The sequence below is a fragment of the Oncorhynchus keta genome, chromosome 35, assembly GCF_023373465.1.
Source record: "Oncorhynchus keta strain PuntledgeMale-10-30-2019 chromosome 35, Oket_V2, whole genome shotgun sequence".
Taxonomy (NCBI): domain Eukaryota; kingdom Metazoa; phylum Chordata; class Actinopteri; order Salmoniformes; family Salmonidae; genus Oncorhynchus; species Oncorhynchus keta.
Genome location: NC_068455.1, coordinates 20273210 through 20297010, shown reverse-complemented (window position 1 = coordinate 20297010; position 23801 = coordinate 20273210). Strand labels below are relative to the sequence as shown.

The 23801-nt window shown below is 40.6% G+C and overlaps 1 protein-coding gene across 46 annotated transcripts in view; it reads left to right on the top strand.

Moving 5' to 3' along the window:
- LOC118372359 (rho GTPase-activating protein 5-like) overlaps nt 1-23801 on the top strand; it is a 96097-nt gene that overhangs the window by 32141 nt on the left and 40155 nt on the right. For all 46 annotated transcript variants that reach the window (XR_008092869.1, XR_008092865.1, XR_008092860.1 and 43 more), the window contains exon 4: nt 17248-17325. Coding sequence is in view for 1 of the 46 variants with exons in the window: in XM_052496679.1 (XP_052352639.1) it covers nt 17248-17325 (78 nt within the window). In the remaining 45 variants the exon portion in view is untranslated. The remainder of the gene's footprint in view (nt 1-17247; nt 17326-23801) is intronic.

The following is a 23801-nucleotide window of genomic DNA, read 5'->3' as shown; positions in this document are numbered from 1 at the left end:
AAAAAATAAAGGGAACACTTAAACAACACAATGTAACTCCAAGTCAATCACACTTCTGTGAAATCAAACTGTCCACTTAGGAAGCAACACTGATTGACAATAAATTTCACATGCTGTTGTGCAAATGGAATAGACAACAGGTGGAAATTATAGGCAATTAGCAAGACTTCCCCAATAAAGGAGTGGTTCTGCAGGTGGTGACCACAGACCACTTCTCAGTTCCTATGCTTTCTGGCTGATGTTTTGGTCACTTTTGAATGCTGGCGGTGCTTTCACTCTAGTAGTAGCATGAGACGGAGTCTCCAACCCACACAAGTGGCTCAGTTAGTGCAGCTCATCCAGGATGGCACATCAATGCGAGCTGTGGCAAGAAGGTTTGCTGTGTCTGTCAGCGTAGTGTCCAGAGCATGGAGGTGCTACCAGGAGACAGGCCAGTACATCAGGAGACGTGGAGGAGGCCTGTAGGAGGGCAACAACCCAGCAGCAGGACCGCGACCTCCGCCTTTGTACAAGGAGGAGCACTGCCAGAGCCCTGCAAAATGACCTCCAGCAGGCCAAAAATGTGCATGTGTCTGCTCAAACGGTCAGAAACAGACTCCATGAGGGTGGTATGAGGACCCAACGTCCACAGGTGGGGGTTGTGCTTACAGCCCAACACCGTGCAGGACGTTTGGCATTTGCCAGAGAACACCAAGATTGGCAAATTCGCCACTGGCGCCCAGTGCTCTTCACAGATGAAAGCAGGTTCACACTGAGCACATGTGACAGACGTGACAGAGTCTGGAGACGCCGTGGAGAACGTTCTGCTGCCTGCAACATCCTCCAGCATGACCGGTTTGACGGTGGGTCAGTCATGGTGTGGGGTGGCATTTCTTTGGGAGGCCGCACAGCCCTCCATGTGCTCGCCAGAGGTAGCCTGACTGCCATTAGGTACCGAGATGAGATCCTCAGACCCCTTGTGAGACCATATGCTGGTGCGGTTGGCCCTGGGTTCCTCCTAATGCAAGATAATGCGAGAGCTCATGTGGCTGGAGTGTGTCAGCAGTTCCTGCAAGAGGAAGGCATTGATGCTATGGACTGGCCCGCCCGTTCCCCAGACCTGAATCCAATTGAGCACATCTGGGACATCATGTCTCGCTCCATCCACCAACGCCACGTTGCACCACAGACTGTCCAGGAGTTGGCGGAGATCCCTCATGAGACCATCCGCCACCTCATCAGGAGCATGCCCAGGCGTTGTAGGGAGGTCATACAGGAACGTGGAGGCCACACACACTACTGAGCCTCATTTTGACTTGTTTTAAGGACATTACATCAAAGTTGGATCAGCCTGTAGTGTGGTTTTCCACTTTAATTTTGAGTGTGACTCCAAATCCAGACCTCCATGGGTTGATACATTTGATTTCCATTGATCATTTTTGTGTGATTTTGTTGTCAGCGCATTCCAACTATGTAAAGAAAAAAGTATTTAATAAGAATATTTAATTCATTCAGATCTAGGATGTGTTATTTTAGTGTTCCCTTTATTTTTTTGAGCAGTGTATATTTGTGTTCAACAACATTATGGAAGCAGTGGTAGAGTACAACTCTAGCTAAGTGCTGACCTTTTGTACTAGCATCATGTGACAAGCACTGGCCAGGTTAGTGGATTTTATTGTTTCCGTTGCAGCAGATAAAAGTTAGTCATAAAACAATCCAGGCAGCTGCCCGGACAGTTAAACTAAACGCTTTAGTGGATTGTTCCACTGTTTCTAGGACGTTATGACGTCGTGAGGAACTACCGGTCACGCCCATCCAAAAGGATATCAGAAGTTTATCTACCGCTGGAGGTCAGATTTTGAAATGCAAAGATTCTAGTGCTGCCATCAGTCTGCTCCACTATTTATGAAAGTTGTAGTTGTAAAGAGAGCTTATGTTGTGTACTAGCCTCGTCCCAGATCTGTTTGTGCTGTCTTGCACCTACCAACTCCTGACAATGACCATAGGAGTTAGCATTGGCAAGATGGCAAAAACAGATCTGGGACCAGGTTAACTTTGTATAGTGATATGTAGAACATGATGCTAATCACTTGATCAAGTGCCCTGACTCCCAGACAAAGACATAATGGGAGTAGTTGTATTGGTAGTTGTAGTAGTATTGGTAGTAGTATTGGTAGTGGTAGTAGTATTGGTAGTCGTAGTAGTATGTAGTATTGGTAGTCGTAGTAGTATTGGTAGTCGTAGTAGTATTGGTAGTGGTAGTAGTATTGGTAGTGGTAGTATTATTGGTAGGCGTAGTAGTATTTGTAGTGGTATTAGTGGTAGTAGTATTGGTAGTGGTAGTGGTATTGGTAGTCGTAGTAGTATTGGTAGTGGTAGTAGTTTTGGTAGTGGTAGTCATAGTAGTAGTGGTTGTGGTAGTAGTATTGGTAGTGGTATTAGTATTGGTGGTCGTAGTGGTAGTGGTAGTAGTATTGGTTGTGGTAGTTGTATTGGTAGTCGTAGTAGTATTGGTAGTCGTAGTAGTATTGGTAGTAGTATTGGTAGTGGTAGTAGTATTGGTAGTCGTAGTAGTATTGGTAGTCGTAGTAGTATTGGTAGTGGTAGTAGTATTGGTAGTCTTAGTAGTATTGGTAGTCGTAGTAGTATTGGTAGTGGTAGTAGTATTGGTAGTCTTAGTAGTATTGGTAGTCGTAGTAGTATTGGTAGTCGTAGTAGTATTGGTAGTGGTAGTGGTAGTAGTATTGGTAATGGTAGCGGCAATGGTAATGGTAACTGACTTTCCTAGGTAAATACATTTTCTTTTAAAGTGGTGGTGGTAGTAGTGGAAGTAGTGGTTGTGGTATTAGTGGTGGTAGTGGTAGTAGTAGTGGTATCAGTGGTGGTAGTAGTAGTGGTATTAGTGGTGGTAGTAGTAGTGGTATTAGTGGTGGTAGTAGTAGTGGTATTAGTGGTGGTAGTAGTAGTGGTATTAGTGGTGGTAGTAGTAATGGTATTAGTGGTGGTAGTAGTAGTGGTATTAGTGGTGGTAGTAGTAGTGGTATTAGTGGTGGTAGTAGTAGTGGTATTAGCGGTGGTAGTAGTGGTATAGTGGTGGTAGTTGTAGTAGTAGTGGTAGTAATGGTGGTAGTAGTAGTGGTGGTAGTAGTAGTGATGGTATTATTGGTGGTGGTATTAGTGGTAGTAGAAATAGCATTAGTGGTGGTAGTAGTAATGGTGGTGGTAGTAGTAGTAGCGGTATTATTGGTGGTAGTAGTGGTATTAGTGGTGGTAGTAGTAGTAGTAATGGTGGTAGTAGTAGTGGAGGTGGTGGTAGTAGTAGTGATGATATTATTGGTGGTAGTAGTAGTGGTAGTAGTGGTATTAGTGGTGGTAGTAGTAGTGGAGGTGGTGGTAGTAGTGGTATTAGTGGTAGTAGTAGTGGTATTAGTGGTGGTAGTAGTAATGGTAGTAGTGGTGGTAGTAGTAGTGAAGGTGGTGGTAGTAGTAGTGGTGGTAGTAGTAATGGTATTAGTGGTGGTAGTAGTAGTAGTGGAGGTGGTGGTATTAGTGGTAGTAGTAGTGGTATTAGTGGTGGTAGTAATAGTGATGGTATTATTGGTGGTATTAGTGGTAGTAGTAATGGTAGTAGTAGTGGTATTAGTGTTGGTAGTAGTAGTGGAGGTAGTGGTTGTAGTAGTGGAGGTGGTAGTAGTAGTGGAGGTGATGTTCAGTTAATGTGTAGTTAGGGAGCAGGACAATGGAACATCCGGCTTGTAGAACACATCTAAATTCGGATAACTTCCCTATTGTGCTTCCCTCCCTCCGTTGAGTTCATTTTGTTCTTATTGTCTTTGGCTGCAACCTTCTTCCCAGTTATTTGACTAAAGTGCAGGCAGGGTCACTTCCAGTCAAAAACCTTGGCCCATCAGCATCAACACACACACACACCACACACACACACGCGCACACAAGCAAAAAAACGTGTTTGTTTCAGCAATGTCATGACAACGGTCTGAGAAGTCATGATGTGGGGTGGAACTGACTAGAGGTCGACCGATTAATCGGAATGGCCGATTAATTAGGACCGATTTCAAGTTCTCATAACAATCGGTAGTCTGCATTTTTGGACACCGATTATGGCCGATTACATTGCACTCCACCGTGGCAGGCTGACTACCTGTTATGCGAGTGCAGCAAGGAGCCAAGGTAAGTTGCTAGCTAGCATGAAGCTTATCTTATAAAAAAAAAAACATTTTAACATAATCACTAGTTAACTACACATGGTTGATGATATTACTAGCTTATCTAGCTTGTCCTGCGTTGCATATAATCTGTGTCTGTTAATTTTTCATCGAATCACATCCTACTTCTCCAAACGGGTGATGATTTAACAAGCGCATTCACGAAAAAAACACTGTCGTTGCACCAATGTACCTAACCATAAACATCAATGCCTTTCTTTATAATCAATACACAAGTATAGATTTTTAAACCTGCATATTTACTTAATATTGCCTGCTAACATGAATTTCTTTTAACTAGGGAAATTGTGTCACTTCTCTTGCGTTCTGTGCAGCAGAGTCAGGCTATATGAGGCAGTTTGGGCCGCCTGGATTGTTGTGAACTGTGTGAAGACCATTTCTTCCTAACAAAGACTGTAATTAATTTGCCAGAATTATACATAATTATGACATAACTTTGAAGGTTGTGCAATGTAACAGCAATATTTAGACTTAGGGATGCCACCCGTTAGATAAAATACGGAATGGTTCCGTATTTCACTGAAAGAATTTAAAGTTTTGTTTTTGAAATGATAGTTTACGGATTTGACCATATTAATGACCTAAGGCTCACATTTTTGTGTGTTATTGTGTTATAATTAAGTCTATGATTTGATATTTGATAGAGCAGTCTGACTGTGCGGTGGTAGGCAGCAGCAGGCTCATAAGCATTCATTCAAACAGCACTTTCCTGCATTTGCCAACAGCTCTTCGCTGTGCTTCAAGCATTGCGCTGTTTATGACTTCAAGCCTATCAACTCCCGAGATGAGGCTGGTGTAACCGATGTGAAACGGCTAGCTATTAGCGTTCGGTGTGCGCGCTAATAGCGTTTCAATCGGTGACGTCACTCGCTCTGAGACCTTGAAGTAGTTGTTCGCTGCGGCTTTTGTGGAGAGATGGGTAAAGATGCGTCGAGGGTGGCTGTTGTCGATGTGTTCCTGGTTCGAGCCCAGGTAGGGGAGAGGAGAGAGATGGAAGCTATACTGTTACACTGGCAATACTATAGTGCCTATAAGAACATCCAATAGTCAAATGTATATGAAATACAAATGGTATAGAGAGAAATAGTTCTATAATAACTACAACCTAAAACCTCTTACCTGGGAATATTGAAGACTCATGTTAAAAGGAATATCAAGCTTTAATATGTTCCCTTGTTCGGAGCAAGGAACTTAAATGTTAGCTTTCTTACTTTCTTCTCCAACACTTTGTTTTTGCATTATTTAAACGAAATTGAACATGTTTCATTATTTATTTGAGGCTAAATTGATTTTATTGATGTATCATATTAAGTTAAAATAAGTGTTCATTCAGTATTGTTGTAATTGTCATTATTACAAATAAATAAATTGGCCGATTAATCGGTAGCGGCTTTTTTCTTTTTGGTCCTCCAATAATCGGTATTGGTATCGGCGTTAAATTCATAATCGGACGACCTCTAGAACTGACAGGTGCTGTGAACATAGAAATAGAATGAGTAGAACAAGATTAGGCTAGATAGATCCTATGGCTACATGTCTGTATGTACAGTAAGTCGTTAGACTGGGCTATTTAGCCCTAGCACTGTCTTAGTATGATGCCTTCGGTCGCTTCTCAGAATAGACCTTGAATGGCTTTTTAGTTGCTTCTAATAGTGGTTACAGGAAACATAGCTTAACTGGCTTCTAATGAAATAGTAGTTACAGGAAATATGAACATGATTCATGAATGACAGCTTTAAGGGGGAGTCAGTGTTACACTCTGCCCTATAAAGTAGAAGCTCTTATCTCTATCTTATCATGCATGGAAATGTCCCCAGTACCTCTCGTAAAGCAGCTGCTCTTGTGTAGTATTTTCACACACACACACACACACACACACACACAAATACACACTCTTTCAAACAAATTGCACAAGGGCCGTTTGGGGAGGAAATTTACGCTTCCCATAAGACACTGCTGTTCATTTCATAACTAAGCTAGGGCCGTGTCCCAAATGATCAAAAGTAATGCACTATATAGGGAATAGGGAGTGTCGGATTCATCTGGATTTCCACCTGCCATTTATCGTTCAACTCAGCTCCTACCGTTCCCCTCTACCTGCACCCCTGTGCTTTACTATATATTAAATTCAGCTCCTACCGTTCCCCTCTACCTGCACCCCTGTGCTTTACTATATATTAAATTCAGCTCCTACCGTTCCCCTCTACCTGCACCCCTGTGCTTTACTATATATTAAATTCAGCTCCTACCGTTCCCCTCTACCTGCACCCCTGTGCTTTACTATATATTAAATTCAGCTCCTACCGTTGCTTTACTATATATTAAATTCAGCTCTACCTGCACCCCTGTGCTTTACTATATATTAAATTCAGCTCCTACCGTTCCCCTCTACCTGCACCCCTGTGCTTTACTATATATTAAATTCAGCTCCTACCGTTCCCCTCTACCTGCACCCCTGTGCTTTACTATATATTAAATTCAGCTCCTAGCTCCCTGCACCCCTGTGCTTTACTATATATTAAATTCAGCTCCTCTACCTGCACCCCTGTGCTTTACTATATATTAAATTCAGCTCCTACCGTTCCCCTCTACCTGCACCCATGTGCTTTACTATATATTAAATTCAGCTCCTACCGTTTCCCCTCTACCTGCACCCCTGTGCTTTACTATATATTAAATTCAGCTCCTACCGTTCCCCTCTACCTGCACCCCTGTGCTTTACTATATATTAAATTCAGCTCCTACTGTTCCCCTCTACCTGCACCCCTGTGCTTTACTATATATTAAATTCAGCTCCTACCGTTCCCCTCTACCTGCACCCCTGCTTTACTATATATTAAATTCCATGTGCTTTACTATATATTAAATTCAGCTCCTACCGTTCCCCTCTACCTGCACCCCTGTGCTTTACTATATATTAAATTCAGCTCCTACCGTTCCCCTCTACCTGCACCCATGTGCTTTACTATATATTAAATTCAGCTCCTACCGTTCCCCTCTACCTGCACCCCTGTGCTTTACTATATATTAAATTCAGCTCCTACCGTTCCCCTCTACCTGCACCCCTGTGCTTTACTATATATTAAATTCAGCTCCTACCGTTCCCCTCTACCTGCACCCATGTGCTTTACTATATATTAAATTCAGCTCCTACTGTTCCCCTCTACCTGCACCCCTGTGCTTTACTATATATTAAATTCAGCTCCTACCGTTCCCCTCTACCTGCACCCCTGTGCTTTACTATATATTAAATTCAGCTCCTACCGTTCCCCTCTACCTGCACCCCTGTGCTTTACTATATATTAAATTCAGCTCCTACCGTTCCCCTCTACCTGCACCCCTGTGCTTTACTATATATTAAATTCAGCTCCTACCGTTCCCCTCTACCTGCCCTCTACCTGCACCCCTGTGCTTTACTATATATTAAATTCAGCTCCTACCGTTCCCCTCTACCTGCACCCCTGTGCTTTACTATATATTAAATTCAGCTCCTACCGTTCCCCTCTACCTGCACCCCTGTGCTTTACTATATATTAAATTCAGCTCCTACCGTTCCCCTCTACCTGCACCCCCTGTGCTTTACTATATATTAAATTCAGCTCCTACCGTTCCCTCTACCTGCACCCCTGTGCTTTACTATATATTAAATTCAGCTCCTACCGTTCCCCTCTACCTGCACCCATGTGCTTTACTATATATTAAATTCAGCTCCTACCGTTCCCCTCTACCTGCACCCCTGTGCTTTACTATATATTAAATTCAGCTCCTACCGTTCCCCTCTACCTGCACCCCTGTGCTTTACTATATATTAAATTCAGCTCCTACCGTTCCCTCTGCACCTGCACCCCTGTGCTTTACTATATATTAAATTCAGCTCCTACCGTTCCCCTCTACCTGCACCCCTGTGCTTTACTATATATTAAATTCAGCTCCTACCGTTCCCCTCTACCTGCACCCCTGTGCTTTACTATATATTAAATTCAGCTCCTACCGTTCCCCTCTACCTGCACCCCTGTGCTTTACTATATATTAAATTCAGCTCCTACCGTTCCCCTCTACATGCACCCATGTGCTTTACTATATATTAAATTCAGCTCCTACCGTTCCCCTCTACCTGCACCCCTGTGCTTTACTATATATTAAATTCAGCTCCTACCGTTCCCTACCTGCACCCCTGTGCTTTACTATATATTAAATTCAGCTCCTACCGTGCTTTACTATATATTAAATTCAGCTCTACCTGCACCCCTGTGCTTTACTATATATTAAATTCAGCTCCTACCGTTCCCCTCTACCTGCACCCCTGTGCTTTACTATATATTAAATTCAGCTCCTACCGTTCCCCTCTACCTGCACCCCTGTGCTTTACTATATATTAAATTCAGCTCCTACCGTTCCCCTCTACCTGCACCCATGTGCTTTACTATATATTAAATTCAGCTCCTACCGTTCCGCACCCCTGTCTTTACCAGCTCTACCTGCACCCCTGTGCTTTACTATATATTAAATTCAGCTCCTACCGTTCCCCTCTACCTGCACCCCTGTGCTTTACTATATATTAAATTCAGCTCCTACCGTTCCCCTCTACCGGCACCCCTGTGCTTTACTATATATTAAATTCAGCTCCTACCGTTCCCCTCTACCTGCACCCCTGTGCTTTACTATATATTAAATTCAGCTCCTACTGTTCCCCTCTACCTGCACCCCTGTGCTTTACTATATATTAAATTCAGCTCCTACCGTTCCCCTCTACCTGCACCCCTGTGCTTTACTATATATTAAATTCAGCTCCTACCGTTCCCCTCTACCTGCACCCCTGTGCTTTACTATATATTAAATTCAGCTCCTACCGTTCCCCTCTACCTGCACCCCTGTGCTTTACTATATATTAAATTCAGCTCCTACCGTTCCCCTCTACCTGCACCCCTGTGCTTTACTATATATTAATTTCAGCTCCTACCTTTCCCCTCTACCTGCACCCCTGTGCTTTACTATATATTAAATTCAGCTCCTACCGTTCCCCTCTACCTGCACCCCTGTGCTTTACTATATATTAAATTCAGCTCCTACCGTTCCCCTCTACCTGCACCCCTGTGCTTTACTATATATTAAATTCAGCTCCTACCGTTCCCCTCTACCTGCACCCCTGTGCTTTACTATATAAAATTATTATATAAACACACTGCCATCACATCAGTAGTCTAAGAGAGGACCTGCTCTGACATGTTACAGCATCTCAGGAATGTGTACTGTAGCTAGCTAGTCCCACACTATGTGTGTATGTGTGTATGTGTGTGTGTGTGTGTGTGTGTGTGTGTGTGTGTGTGTGTGTGTGTGTGTGTGTGTGTGTGTGTGTGTGTGTGTGTGTGTGTGTGTGTGTGTGTGTGTGTGTGTGTGTGTGTGTGTGTGTGTGTGTGTGTGTGTGTGTGTGTGTTTTGCCTGTTTGCCTGTTTGCCTGTTTGCCTGTGTGTGTGTTTGCCTGTGTGTGTGTGTGTTTGTTTGCCTGTGTGTCTGTGCCTGTGTGTGTGTACTATAAACTGGCTCAGTGCTGCTCAGCTCTGTGTCTGAGATGCGCGCGCACACACACACACACACACACACACACATACACACACACACAGTGCCTGCATTTGCATTATTCTGATGGTCAGATGCTCCCCAAGTGCTGTCCCCAGATCAGCTGGTGTGACTGACAACCATCCAACCGGCAAACTGATGCTGCAAACACGCTATTGTGTCTCATCATGCAATGATGGATAAAAACATGAACCATTAATATATTATGGACAATGTGAGGGGAGTTCAGATGGTCTAGCCAGATTAGCTGACAACGTCACGAAAACGATGCGCATGCTTAAGTGGGGCAGAAGGCTGTGTGCTGCTGTGATTCTGGATGGCCAGATGGCTAGCAACAATGACAACAAACTGCCATGTGGAGAATAGTAGGTGGCTCATTTCACTTAGTTTTTTTTATCTTGTTCTTGATTCAATGTCTTGTTTACAATAAACATTGGAGACTAAATATTATGTACATGTTGTCAACAGTCTAAGCCAACCCCGTCTGTTTTGCCCCATAGTTGCTGTTTTGTTCCTAAACATCCAACCTGTCCTATCACACTTAGAGAACTGCCCAGTTATATTGTCAATCCCTGGTTCTGTCACTTAGAGTACTGTCCAGTTATATGGTCAATCCCTGGTTCTGTCACTTAGAGTACTGTCCAGTTATATGGTCAATCCCTGGTCCTATCACACTTAGAGTACTGTCCAGTTATATGGTCAATCCCTGGTCCTATCACACTTAGAGTACTGTCCAGTTATATGGTCATCTGCAGCAAATATATAAAAAGGCTCCAAATGGCTCTAAACTTGGCTGGTAGATTAGCTCTTAATTGCTCTAAACAGGGCTGGTAGATTAGCTCTTCATTGCTCTAAACAGGGCTGGTAGATTAGCTCTTCATTGCTCTAAACATGGCTGGTAGATTAGCTCTTCATTGCTCTAAACATGGCTGGTAGATTAGCTCTTCATTGCTCTAAACAGGGCTGGTAGATTAGCTCTTCATTGCTCTAAACAGGGCTGGTAGATTAGCTCTTCATTGCTCTAAACAGGGCTGGTAGATTAGCTCTTCATTGCTCTAAACAGGGCTGGTAGATTAGCTCTTCATTGCTCTAAACAGGGCTGGTAGATTAGCTCTTCATTGCTCTAAACAGGGCTGGTAGATTAGCTCTTCATTGCTCTAAACAGGGCTGGTAGATTAGCTCTTCATTGCTCAAAACAGGGCTGCCAGATTAGCTCTTCATTGCTCAAAACAGGGCTGCCAGATTAGCTCTTCATTGCTCAAAACAGGGCTGTCAGATTAGCTCTTCATTGCTCAAAACAGGGCTGCCAGATTAGCTCTTCATTGCTCAAAACAGGGCTGTCAGATTAGCTCTTCATTGCTCAAAACAGGGCTGCCAGATTAGCTCTTCATTGCTCAAAACAGGGCTGCCAGATTAGCTCTTCATTGCTCAAAACAGGGCTGGTAGATTAGCTCTTCATTGCTCAAAACAGGGCTGCCAGATTAGCTCTTCATTGCTCAAAACAGGGCTGCCAGATTAGCTCTTCATTGCTCAAAACAGGGCTGTCAGATTAGCTCTTCATTGCTCAAAACAGGGCTGCCAGATTAGCTCTTCATTGCTCAAAACAGGGCTGTCAGATTAGCTCTTCATTGCTCAAAACAGGGCTGCCAGATTAGCTCTTCATTGCTCAAAACAGGGCTGCCAGATTAGCTCTTCATTGCTCAAAACAGGGCTGGTAGATTAGCTCTTCATTGCTCAAAACAGGGCTGCCAGATTAGCTCTTCATTGCTCAAAACAGGGCTGGCAGATTAGCTCTTCATTGCTCTAAACAGGGCTGTCAGATTAGCTCTTCATTGCTCTAAACAGGTCTGCCAGATTAGCTCTTCATTGCTCAAAACAGGGCTGCCAGATTAGCTCTTCATTGCTCTAAACAGGGCTGCCAGATTAGCTCTTCATTGCTCAAAACAGGGCTGCCAGATTAGCTCTTCATTGCTCGAAACAGGGCTGGTAGATTAACTCTTCATTGCTCAAAACAGGGCTGCCAGATTAGCTCTTCATTGCTCAAAACAGGGCTGTCAGATTAGCTCTTCATTGCTCAAAACAGGGCTGCCAGATTAGCTCTTCATTGCTCAAAACAGGGCTGCCAGATTAGCTCTTCATTGCTCAAAACAGGGCTGCCAGATTAGCTCTTCATTGCTCAAAACAGGGCTGGTAGATTAGCTCTTCATTGCTCAAAACAGGGCTGGTAGATTAGCTCTTCATTGCTCAAAACAGGGCTGGTAGATTAGCTCTTCATTGCTCTAAACAGGGCTGGTAGATTAGCTCTTCATTGCTCAAAACAGGGCTGGTAGATTAGCTCTTCATTGCTCAAAACAGGGCTGCCAGATTAGCTCTTCATTGCTCTAAACAGGGCTGGTAGATTAGCTCTTCATTGCTCTAAACAGGGCTGGTAGATTAGCTCTTCATTGCTCTAAACAGGGCTGCCAGATTAGCTCTTCATTGCTCTAAACAGGGCTGCCAGATTAGCTCTTCATTGCTCAAAACAGGGCTGGTAGATTAGCTCTTCATTGATCAAAACAGGGCTGGTAGATTAGCTCTTCATTGATCAAAACAGGGCTGGTAGATTAGCTCTTCATTGATCAAAACAGGGCTGGTAGATTAGCTCTTCATTGCTCAAAACAGGGCTGCCAGATTAGCTCTTCATTGCTCAAAACAGGGCTGGTAGATTAGCTCTTCATTGCTCAAAACAGGGCTGCCAGATTAGCTCTTCATTGCTCAAAACAGGGCTGCCAGATTAGCTCTTCATTGCTCAAAACAGGGCTGCCAGATTAGCTCTTCATTGCTCAAAACAGGGCTGCCAGATTAGCTCTTCATTGCTCAAAACAGGGCTGCCAGATTAGCTCTTCATTGCTCAAAACAGGGCTGGTAGATTAGCTCTTCATTGCTCAAAACAGGGCTGGTAGATTAGCTCTTCATTGCTCAAAACAGGGCTGTCAGATTAGCTCTTCATTGCTCTAAACAGGGCTGGTAGATTAGCTCTTCATTGCTCTAAACAGGGCTGGTAGATTAGCTCTTCATTGCTCAAAACAGGGCTGCCAGATTAGCTCTTCATTGCTCTAAACAGGGCTGGTAGATTAGCTCTTCATTGCTCAAAACAGGGCTGGTAGATTAGCTCTTCATTGCTCAAAACAGGGCTGCCAGATTAGCTCTTCATTGCTCTAAACAGGGCTGGTAGATTAGCTCTTCATTGCTCTAAACAGGGCTGGTAGATTAGCTCTTCATTGCTCTATCTATATGAATCTTATCCAAATGCATCACAATCTCTCATGGCTTCATTTTGAAAACGAATTACTATCCAGCCTTCTGATTTTCTTCAGGAATGTTATATTTAAAAAAAACATTTTTTTTAAAACACTGTATTTTTCAGACCAGTTAGTACATACTAGCAACACACATAGCCAACAAACCAGAAAGGCAAATTCAAGGCAGCTAAGACAACCCAAGCCAAGGACAAATCATCTTAAATCTACAGTTTTATGTAGAGCCATAGCTGAATGGAACTCTTTACCAATACATATTTCTCAGGCAAAAAGTAAATCCACCTTCAAGAAAAATAAAAGAACATCTAATGCTATAGACCATATTACTGGACAGGAAATAGAAAGAACATCTAATGCTATAGACCATATGACTGGACAGGAAATAGAAAGAACATCTAATGCTATAGACCATATGACTGGACAGGAAATAGAAAGAACATCTAATGCTATAGACCATATGACTGGACAGGAAATAGAAAGAACATCTAATGCTATAGACCATATTACTGGACAGGAAATAGAAAGAACATCTAATGCTATAGACCATATGACTGGACAGGAAATAGAAAGAACATCTAATGCTGTAGACCATATGACTGGACAGGAAATAGAAAGAACATCTAATGCTATAGACCATATGACTGGACAGGAAATATAAAGAACATCTAATGCTATAGACCATATGACTGGACAGGAAATATAAAGAACATCTAATGCTATAGACCATATGACTGGACAGGAAATAGAAAGAACATCTAATGCTATAGACCATATGACTGGACAGGAAATAGAAAGAACATCTAATGCTGTAGACCATATTACTGGACAGGAAATAGAAAGAACATCTAATGCTATAGACCATATTACTGGACAGGAAATAGAAAGAACATCTAATGCTATAGACCATATTACTGGACAGGAAATAGAAAGAACATCTAATGCTATAGACCATATGACTGGACAGGAAATAGAAAGAACATCTAATGCTGTAGACCATATGACTGGACAGGAAATAGAAAGAACATCTAATGCTATAGACCATATGACTGGACAGGAAATATAAAGAACATCTAATGCTATAGACCATATGACTGGACAGGAAATATAAAGAACATCTAATGCTATAGACCATATGACTGGACAGGAAATAGAAAGAACATCTAATGCTATAGACCATATGACTGGACAGGAAATAGAAAGAACATCTAATGCTGTAGACCATATTACTGGACAGGAAATATAAAGAACATCTAATGCTATAGACCATATGACTGGACAGGAAATAGAACATCTAATGCTATAGACCATATGACTGGACAGGAAATATAAAGAACATCTAATGCTATGGACCATATGACTGGACAGGAAATAGAAAGAACATCTAATGCTATAGACCATATGACTGGACAGGAAATATAAAGAACATCTAATGCTATAGACCATATGACTGGACAGGAAATAGAAAGAACATCTAATGCTGTAGACCATATGACTGGACAGGAAATAGAAAGAACATCTAATGCTATAGACCATATGACTGGACAGGAAATAGAAAGAACATCTAATGCTATAGACCATATGACTGGACAGGAAATAGAAAGAACATCTAATGCTGTAGACCATATGACTGGACAGGAAATAGAAAGAACATCTAATGCTATAGACCATATGACTGGACAGGAAATAGAAAGAACATCTAATGCTGTAGACCATATGACTGGACAGGAAATAGAAAGAACATCTAATGCTATAGACCATATGACTGGACAGGAAATATAAAGAACATCTAATGCTATAGACCATATGACTGGACAGGAAATAGAAAGAACATCTAATGCTGTAGACCATATGACTGGACAGGAAATAGAAAGAACATCTAATGCTATAGACCATATGACTGGACAGGAAATAGAAAGAACATCTAATGCTGTAGACCATATGACTGGACAGGAAATAGAAAGAACATCTAATGCTATAGACCATATGACTGGACAGGAAATATAAAGAACATCTAATGCTATAGACCATATGACTGGACAGGAAATAGAAAGAACATCTAATGCTGTAGACCATATGACTGGACAGGAAATAGAAAGAACATCTAATGCTATAGACCATATGACTGGACAGGAAATAGAAAGAACATCTAATGCTATAGACCATATGACTGGACAGGAAATAGAAAGAACATCTAATGCTATAGACCATATGACTGGACAGGAAATAGAAAGAACATCTAATGCTATAGACCATATGACTGGACAGGAAATAGAAAGAACATCTAATGCTATAGACCATATGACTGGACAGGAAATAGAAAGAACATCTAATGCTGTAGACCATATGACTGGACAGGAAATAGAAAGAACATCTAATGCTATAGACCATATGACTGGACAGGAAATAGGAAGAACATCTAATGCTATAGACCATATTACTGGACAGGAAATAGAAAGAACATCTAATGCTATAGACCATATGACTGGACAGGAAATAGAAAGAACATCTAATGCTGTAGACCATATGACTGGACAGGAAGTAGAAAGAACATCTAATGCTATAGACCATATGACTGGACAGGAAATAGAAAGAACATCTAATGCTATAGACCATATGACTGGACAGGAAATAGGAAGAACATCTAATGCTATAGACCATATTACTGGACAGGAAATAGAAAGAACATCTAATGCTATAGACCATATGACTGGACAGGAAGTAGAAAGAACATCTAATGCTATAGACCATATGACTGGACAGGAAGTAGAAAGAACATCTAATGCTATAGACCATATGACTGGACAGGAAATAGAAAGAACATCTAATGCTATAGACCATATGACTGGACAGGAAATAGAAAGAACATCTAATGCTATAGACCATATGACTGGACAGGAAGTAGAAAACATCAACTGGATGTTAAATGTGTTTCCTGTCAGGTATTGTAATTGTCTACTTGTTGAATGTTTGTGAAGTCTTGATTTGTGGTTGTTTGTAAAGTCTTATTAATTGGTGTTGGACCCCAGGAAGATTAGCGAGAGTTACGGCGTTAGCTAATGGGGATCCTAATACAAATGACAAATGGCTGTCTCTAGACGATGCAAGGACAATGCCTCATCATGTTTAATATGAATAATCGTCTAAATAGGCCTGGCTATTGGGCTGGTTTGTAAGTAGGTTAGGTTTGGTTAGGAATAGGATGGTTAGGTTAGGATAGGTTTGGTTAGGATAGGTTAGGCTTGTTTAGGTTTGGTTAGGTTAGGATAGGTTTGGTTAGATTAGGTTTGGAGGTGCTGCTTATTGTATCCCAGGGCCTGTTTTTCCTCTACCCCTGATAGCCTCTTCCTCCACCCCCTACACACTGTCTGTCTGTCCGTCCGTCCGTGTCTGTCCGCCCGTCCGTGTCTGTCCGCCCGTCCGTGTCTGTCCGCCCGTCCGTGTCTGTCCGTCCGTCCGTGTCTGTCCGTCTGTCCGTCCGTGTGTGTGGGTCCGTCCGTCCGTGTGTGTGTGTCTGTCCGTGTCTGTCCGTCCGTCCGTGTCTGTCCGTCTGTCCGTCCGTGTGTGTGGGTCCGTCCGTCCGTGTGTGTGTGTGTGTCCGTCCGTCCGTCCGTCCGTGTCTGTCTGTCCGTCCGTGTGTGTGTGTGTCCGTCCGTGTCTGTCCGTCCGTCCGTGTCTGTCCGTCCGTCCGTGTGTGTGTGTGTCTGTCCGTCCGTGTCTGTCCGTCCGTCCGTCCGTGTGTGTGTGTGTCCGTCCGTGTCTGTCCGTCTGTCCATCCGTGTGTGTGTCTGTCTGTCTGTCCGTCTGTCCGTCCGTCCGTGTCTGTCTGTCCATCCGTGTGTGTGTCTGTCTGTCTGTCTGTCTGTCCGTCCGTGTCTGTCCGTCCGTGTGTGTGTGTGTGTGTGTGTGTGTATAAAAATGTGTCTATAAAAATATCACGTCTCGGTATAGAAATCGCCATGCCATGCTAATATCACGGTGGTTGTGTCTGTGTTTTATTTTTCTCTGATCAAAAATCATTGCTCAATGGAAAAGTGTCTTTAAACTTCTCCTGCCCTTTTCACAGTGGAACTATGTTGATAGCAGGTCAAGTAGTAGCTTCACAATGCCTGTACTTATGCTGTAAACATGTCTGTTCTTTTGTCCTCCAGGACTTACAACAGAGGGCCTGTATCGCGTGAGTGGGAACAAGACTGATCAAGACAATATTCAGAAGCAGTTTGATCAAGGTAAAACACAGCTGCAATTGTCAACTCACTATTTTACTTGCGGTCCTCTCCTCGAAATGTATTTTTTCTTTACAAGCTCACTGTTTTCCTTATTATCTTTACAAGCTCTCTGTTGTCCTTATTATCTTTACAAGCTCAGTGTTTTCCTTATTATCTTTACAAGCTCTCTGTTGTCCTTATTATCTTTACAAGCTCAGTGTTTTCCTTATTATCTTTACAAGCTCTCTGTTGTCCTTATTATCTTTACAAGCTCAGTGTTTTCCTTATTATCTTTACAAGCTCAGTGTTTTCCTTATTATCTTTACAAGCTCTCTGTTGTCCTTATTATCTTTACAAGCTCAGTGTTTTCCTTATTATCTTTACAAGCTCTGTGTTTTCCTTATTATCTTTACAAGCTCAGTGTTTTCCTTATTATCTTTACAAGCTCTCTGTTGTCCTTATTATCTTTACAAGCTCTCTGTTGTCCTTATTATCTTTACAAGCTCAGTGTTTTCCTTATTATCTTTACAAGCTCTCTGTTGTCCTTATTATCTTTACAAGCTCTCTGTTTTCCTTATTATCTTTACAAGCTCTGTGTTTTCCTTATTATCTTTACAAGCTCAGTGTTTTCCTTATTATCTTTACAAGCTCAGTGTTTTCCTTATTATCTTTACAAGCTCAGTGTTTTCCTTATTATCTTTACAAGGTCAGTGTTTTCCTTATTATATTTACAAGGTTTCCATTGTCCTTATTATCTTTACAAGGTTTCCATTGTCCTTATTATCTTTACAAGGTTTCCATTGTCCTTATTATCTTTACAAGGTTTCCATTGTCCTTATTATCTTTACAAGCTCAGTGTTTTCCTTATTATCTTTACAAGCTCAGTGTTTTCCTTATTATCTTTACAAGCTCAGTGTTTTCCTTATTATCTTTACAAGCTCAGTGTTTTCCTTATTATCTTTACAAGCTCAGTGTTTTCCTTATTATCTTTACAAGCTCACTGTTTTCCTTATTATCTTTACAAGCTCAGTGTTTTCCTTATTATCTTTACAAGCTCTCTGTTGTCCTTATTATCTTTACAAGCTCTCTGTTGTCCTTATTATCTTTACAAGCTCTCTGTTTTCCTTATTATCTTTACAAGCTCAGTGTTTTCCTTATTATCTTTACAAGCTCAGTGTTTTCCTTATTATCTTTACAAGCTCTCTGTTGTCCTTATTATCTTTACAAGCTCAGTGTTTTCCTTATTATCTTTACAAGCTCTCTGTTGTCCTTATTATCTTTACAAGCTCAGTGTTTTCCTTATTATCTTTACAAGCTCTCTGTTTTCCTTATTATCTTTACAAGCTCTCTGTTGTCCTTATTATCTTTACAAGCTCTGTGTTTTCCTTATTATCTTTACAAGCTCAGTGTTTTCCTTATTATCTTTACAAGCTCTCTGTTGTCCTTATTATCTTTACAAGCTCTCTGTTGTCCTTATTATCTTTACAAGCTCTCTGTTGTCCTTATTATCTTTACAAGCTCTCTGTTGTCCTTATTATCTTTACAAGCTCTCTGTTGTCCTTATTATCTTTACAAGCTCTCTGTTGTCCTTATTATCTTTACAAGCTCAGTGTTTTCCTTATTATCTTTACAAGCTCTCTGTTGTCCTTATTATCTTTACAAGCTCTCTGTTGTCCTTATTATCTTTACAAGCTCTGTGTTTTCCTTATTATCTTTACAAGCTCTGTGTTTTCCTTATTATCTTTACAAGCTCAGTGTTTTCCTTATTATCTTTACAAGCTCAGTGTTTTCCTTATTATCTTTACAAGCTCAGTGTTTTCCTTATTATCTTTACAAGCTCAGTGTTTTCCTTATTATCTTTACTTTACAAGCTCAGTGTTTTCCTTATTATCTTTACAAGCTCAGTGTTTTCCTTATTATCTTTACAAGCTCAGTGTTTTCCTTATTATCTTTACAAGCTCAGTGTTTTCCTTATTATCTTTACAAGCTCAGTGTTTTCCTTATTATCTTTACAAGCTCAGTGTTTTCCTTATTATCTTTACAAGCTCAGTGTTTTCTTATTATCTTTACAAGCTCTTGTTGTCCTTATTATCTTTACAAGCTCTTGTTTTCCTTATTATCTTTACAAGCTCAGTGTTTTCCTTATTATCTTTACAAGCTCAGTGTTTTCCTTATTATCTTTACAAGCTCAGTGTTTTCCTTATTATCTTTACAAGCTCAGTGTTTTCCTTATTATCTTTACAAGCTCAGTGTTTTCCTTATTATCTTTACAAGCTCTGTGTTTTCCTTATTATCTTTACAAGCTCAGTGTTTTCCTTATTATCTTTACAAGCTCAGTGTTTTCCTTATTATCTTTACAAGCTCAGTGTTTTCCTTATTATCTTTACAAGCTCAGTGTTTTCCTCTTTACAAGCTCAGTGTTTTCCTTATTATCTTTACAAGCTCAGTGTTTTCCTTATTATCTTTACAAGCTCAGTGTTTTCCTTATTATCTTTACAAGCTCAGTGTTTTCCTTATTATCTTTACAAGCTCAGTGTTTTTTTCCTTATTATCTTTACAAGCTCAGTGTTTTCCTTATTATCTTTACAAGCTCAGTGTTTTCCTTATTATCTTTACAAGCTCAGTGTTTTCCTTATTATCTTTACAAGCTCAGTGTTTTCCTTATTATCTTTACAAGCTCAGTGTTTTCCTTATTATCTTTACAAGCTCAGTGTTTTCCTTATTATCTTTACAAGCTCAGTGTTTTCCTTATTATCTTTACAAGCTCAGTGTTTTCCTTATTATCTTTACAAGCTTGTTTTCCTTATTATCTTTACAAGCTCAGTGTTTTCCTTATTATCTTTACAAGCTCAGTGTTTTCCTTATTATCTTTACAAGCTCAGTGTTTTCCTTATTATCTTTACAAGCTCAGTGTTTTCCTTATTATCTTTACAAGCTCAGTGTTTTCCTTATTATCTTTACAAGCTCAGTGTTTTCCTTATTATCTTTACAAGCTCAGTGTTTTCCTTATTATCTTTACAAGCTCAGTGTTTTCCTTATTATCTTTACAAGCTCAGTGTTTTCCTTATTATCTTTACAAGCTCAGTGTTTTCCTTATTATCTTTACAAGCTCAGTGTTTTCCTTATTATCTTTACAAGCTCAGTGTTTTCCTTATTATCTTTACAAGCTCAGTGTTTTCCTTATTATCTTTACAAGCTCAGTGTTTTCCTTATTATCTTTACAAGCTCAGTGTTTTCCTTATTATCTTTACAAGCTCTTTACAAGCTGTTTTCCTTATTATCTTTACAAGCTCAGTGTTTTCCTTATTATCTTTACAAGCTCAGTGTTTTCCTTATTATCTTTACAAGCTCAGTGTTTTCCTTATTATCTTTACAAGCTCAGTGTTTTCTTATTATCTTTACAAGCTGTGTTTTCCTTATTATCTTTACAAGCTCAGTGTTTTCCTTATTATCTTTACAAGCTCAGTGTTTTCCTTATTATCTTTACAAGCTCAGTGTTTTCCTTATTATCTTTACAAGCTCAGTGTTTTCCTTATTATCTTTACAAGCTCAGTGTTTTCCTTATTATCTTTACAAGCTCAGTGTTTTCCTTATTATCTTTACAAGCTCAGTGTTTTCCTTATTATCTTTACAAGCTCAGTGTTTTCCTTATTATCTTTACAAGCTCAGTGTTTTCCTTATTATCTTTACAAGCTCAGTGTTTTCCTTATTATCTTTACAAGCTCAGTGTTTTCCTTATTATCTTTACAAGCTCAGTGTTTTCCTTATTATCTTTACAAGCTCAGTGTTTTCCTTATTATCTTTACAAGGTCAGTGTTTTCCTTATTATATTTACAAGGTTTCCATTGTCCTTATTATCTTTACAAGCTGTGTTTTCCTTATTATCTTTACAAGCTCAGTGTTTTCCTTATTATCTTTACAAGCTCAGCTCAGTGTTTCCTTATTATCTTTACAAGCTCAGTGTTTTCCTTATTATCTTTACAAGCTCAGTGTTTTCCTTATTATCTTTACAAGCTCAGTGTTTTCCTTATTATCTTTACAAGCTCAGTGTTTTCCTTATTATCTTTACAAGCTCAGTGTTTTCCTTATTATCTTTACAAGCTCAGTGTTTTCCTTATTATCTTTACAAGCTCAGTGTTTTCCTTATTATCTTTACAAGCTCAGTGTTTTCCTTATTATCTTTACAAGCTCAGTGTTTTCCTTATTATCTTTACAAGCTCAGTGTTTTCCTTATTATCTTTACAAGCTCAGTGTTTTCCTTATTATCTTTACAAGCTCAGTGTTTTCCTTATTATCTTTACAAGCTCAGTGTTTTCCTTATTATCTTTACAAGCTCAGTGTTTTCCTTATTATCTTTACAAGCTCAGTGTTTTCCTTATTATCTTTACAAGCTCAGTGTTTTCCTTATTATCTTTACAAGCTCAGTGTTTTCCTTATTATCTTTACAAGCTCAGTGTTTTCCTTATTATCTTTACAAGCTCAGTGTTTTCCTTATTATCTTTACAAGCTCAGTGTTTTCCTTATTATCTTTACAAGCTCAGTGTTTTCCTTATTATCTTTACAAGCTCAGTGTTTTCCTTATTATCTTTACAAGCTCAGTGTTTTCCTTATTATCTTTACAAGCTCAGTGTTTTCCTTATTATCTTTACAAGCTCAGTGTTTTCCTTATTATCTTTACAAGCTCAGTGTTTTCCTTATTATCTTTACAAGCTCAGTGTTTTCCTTATTATCTTTACAAGCTCAGTGTTTTCCTTATTATCTTTACAAGCTCAGTGTTTTCCTTATTATCTTTACAAGCTCAGTGTTTTCTTTACTTATTATCTTTACAAGCTCAGTGTTTTCCTTATTATCTTTACAAGCTCAGTGTTTTCCTTATTATCTTTACAAGCTCAGTGTTTTCCTTATTATCTTTATTATCTTTAAAGCTCAGTGTTTTCCTTATTATCTTTACAAGCTCAGTGTTTTCCTTATTATCTTTACAAGCTCAGTGTTTTCCTTATTATCTTTACAAGCTCAGTGTTTTCCTTATTATCTTTACAAGCTCAGTGTTTTCCTTATTATCTTTACAAGCTCAGTGTTTTCCTTATTATCGTTACAAGCTCACTTTTCTTCTTTTTTCGAAACTGAACAGGATCACACTGGTTCAGTAAGACGTCAGAGAACGAAAGTGATTGGTTGGGAAAACCAATAATGACTCTTCCCAAGGTCTTTTCCTCCTAAATGTTTCATTTCAGACACAAATATATCTGAATGACTGTGAATGGAAGTTTTATAACATACAGGCTGATTGTATTAACCTGCTAATGAGGGAGTTCTGGGAATGTCCTGTAATATGATTTAGACAAGGATGTAATCTCCACTTAGCTGCAGAGGGATCCTCCCGTCCCTCTTGTTATACATTTAGAAGTTATAAATACTGGTTGCGGTGTAGTGCAGTAAATATGGTCTCTAAATACGCCCGGACCAAGTCAAAATGACTCCAATTTGCCTTATAGCTTGACTTACACAAGCAATCAATTTGATGTTATTTTCTTTAGCCTGGAATTGAATTACTGCGTAAGCTCACTGGTTGTCTGTGTTTCCCCGGGGGGAGCCATCGAGCTGTGTAAAGGGGCTGGGTGGAAAGATCTTCCTTCCATCAAGTGGCCAAATGACTTCCTATCCACGAGACTGTTTACCGAAGCCACTAGCCACTGCCTTCTCTCTTTCTCACTCTCTCTCTCTCAATCACTCACTCTCACTCACTCTCTCACTTCTTTCACCACAGGAATTTGGGGAATTAAGTGCATTTTTCTCCCTCTTTCCCTTTCCGTTCTCTGGGAGAGAGATCTACTCTGACAGCTGTCAGTTCATCTTAGGCCCTGTCCTGCTTTCACCAGCTCGTTCTCACTCAGCCTCTTCCTCTTCTCACCACTTTTATCTTGTTCTCTCACCAACTCTCTCCCTCTTACTCTTCCCGCTCTCCCCTCTCTGTCCCCCTTCTCTCTCCACTCTTACTCTGTCCTCTCTCTCTCCCCTCCCTCCTCCCTCTTACTCTCTCCCCTCCCTCTTACTCTCTCCCTCCCTCTTACTCTCTCCCTCCCTCTTACTCTCTCCCTCCCTCTTACTTCTCCCCTCCCTCTTACTCTCTCCTTCCCTCTTACTCTCTCCCCTCCCTCTTACTCTCTTTCCCTCCCTCCTCCCTTTTAAAGATCTTCTCTCCCTCCCTCTTACTTCCTCCCCTCTTACTCTTCTCCAAATCCCTCTTACTCTCCCCCTCCCTCTTACCTCTCCCTCCCTCTCTCTCCTCCCTCCCCCTTTCTCCCTTATTCTCTCCCCTCCCTCCCTCTTACTCCCCCCTCCCTTCTTACTCTCTCTTCCCTCTTATCTCTCTTCCCCTCCCTCCTCCCTTTTACTTTCTCCCTCCCTCCCTCTTACTCTCTCCTTCCCTCTTACTCTCTCCCTCCCTTTTACTCTCTCCCCTCCCTCTTACTCTCTCCCCTCCCTTTTCCCACTCC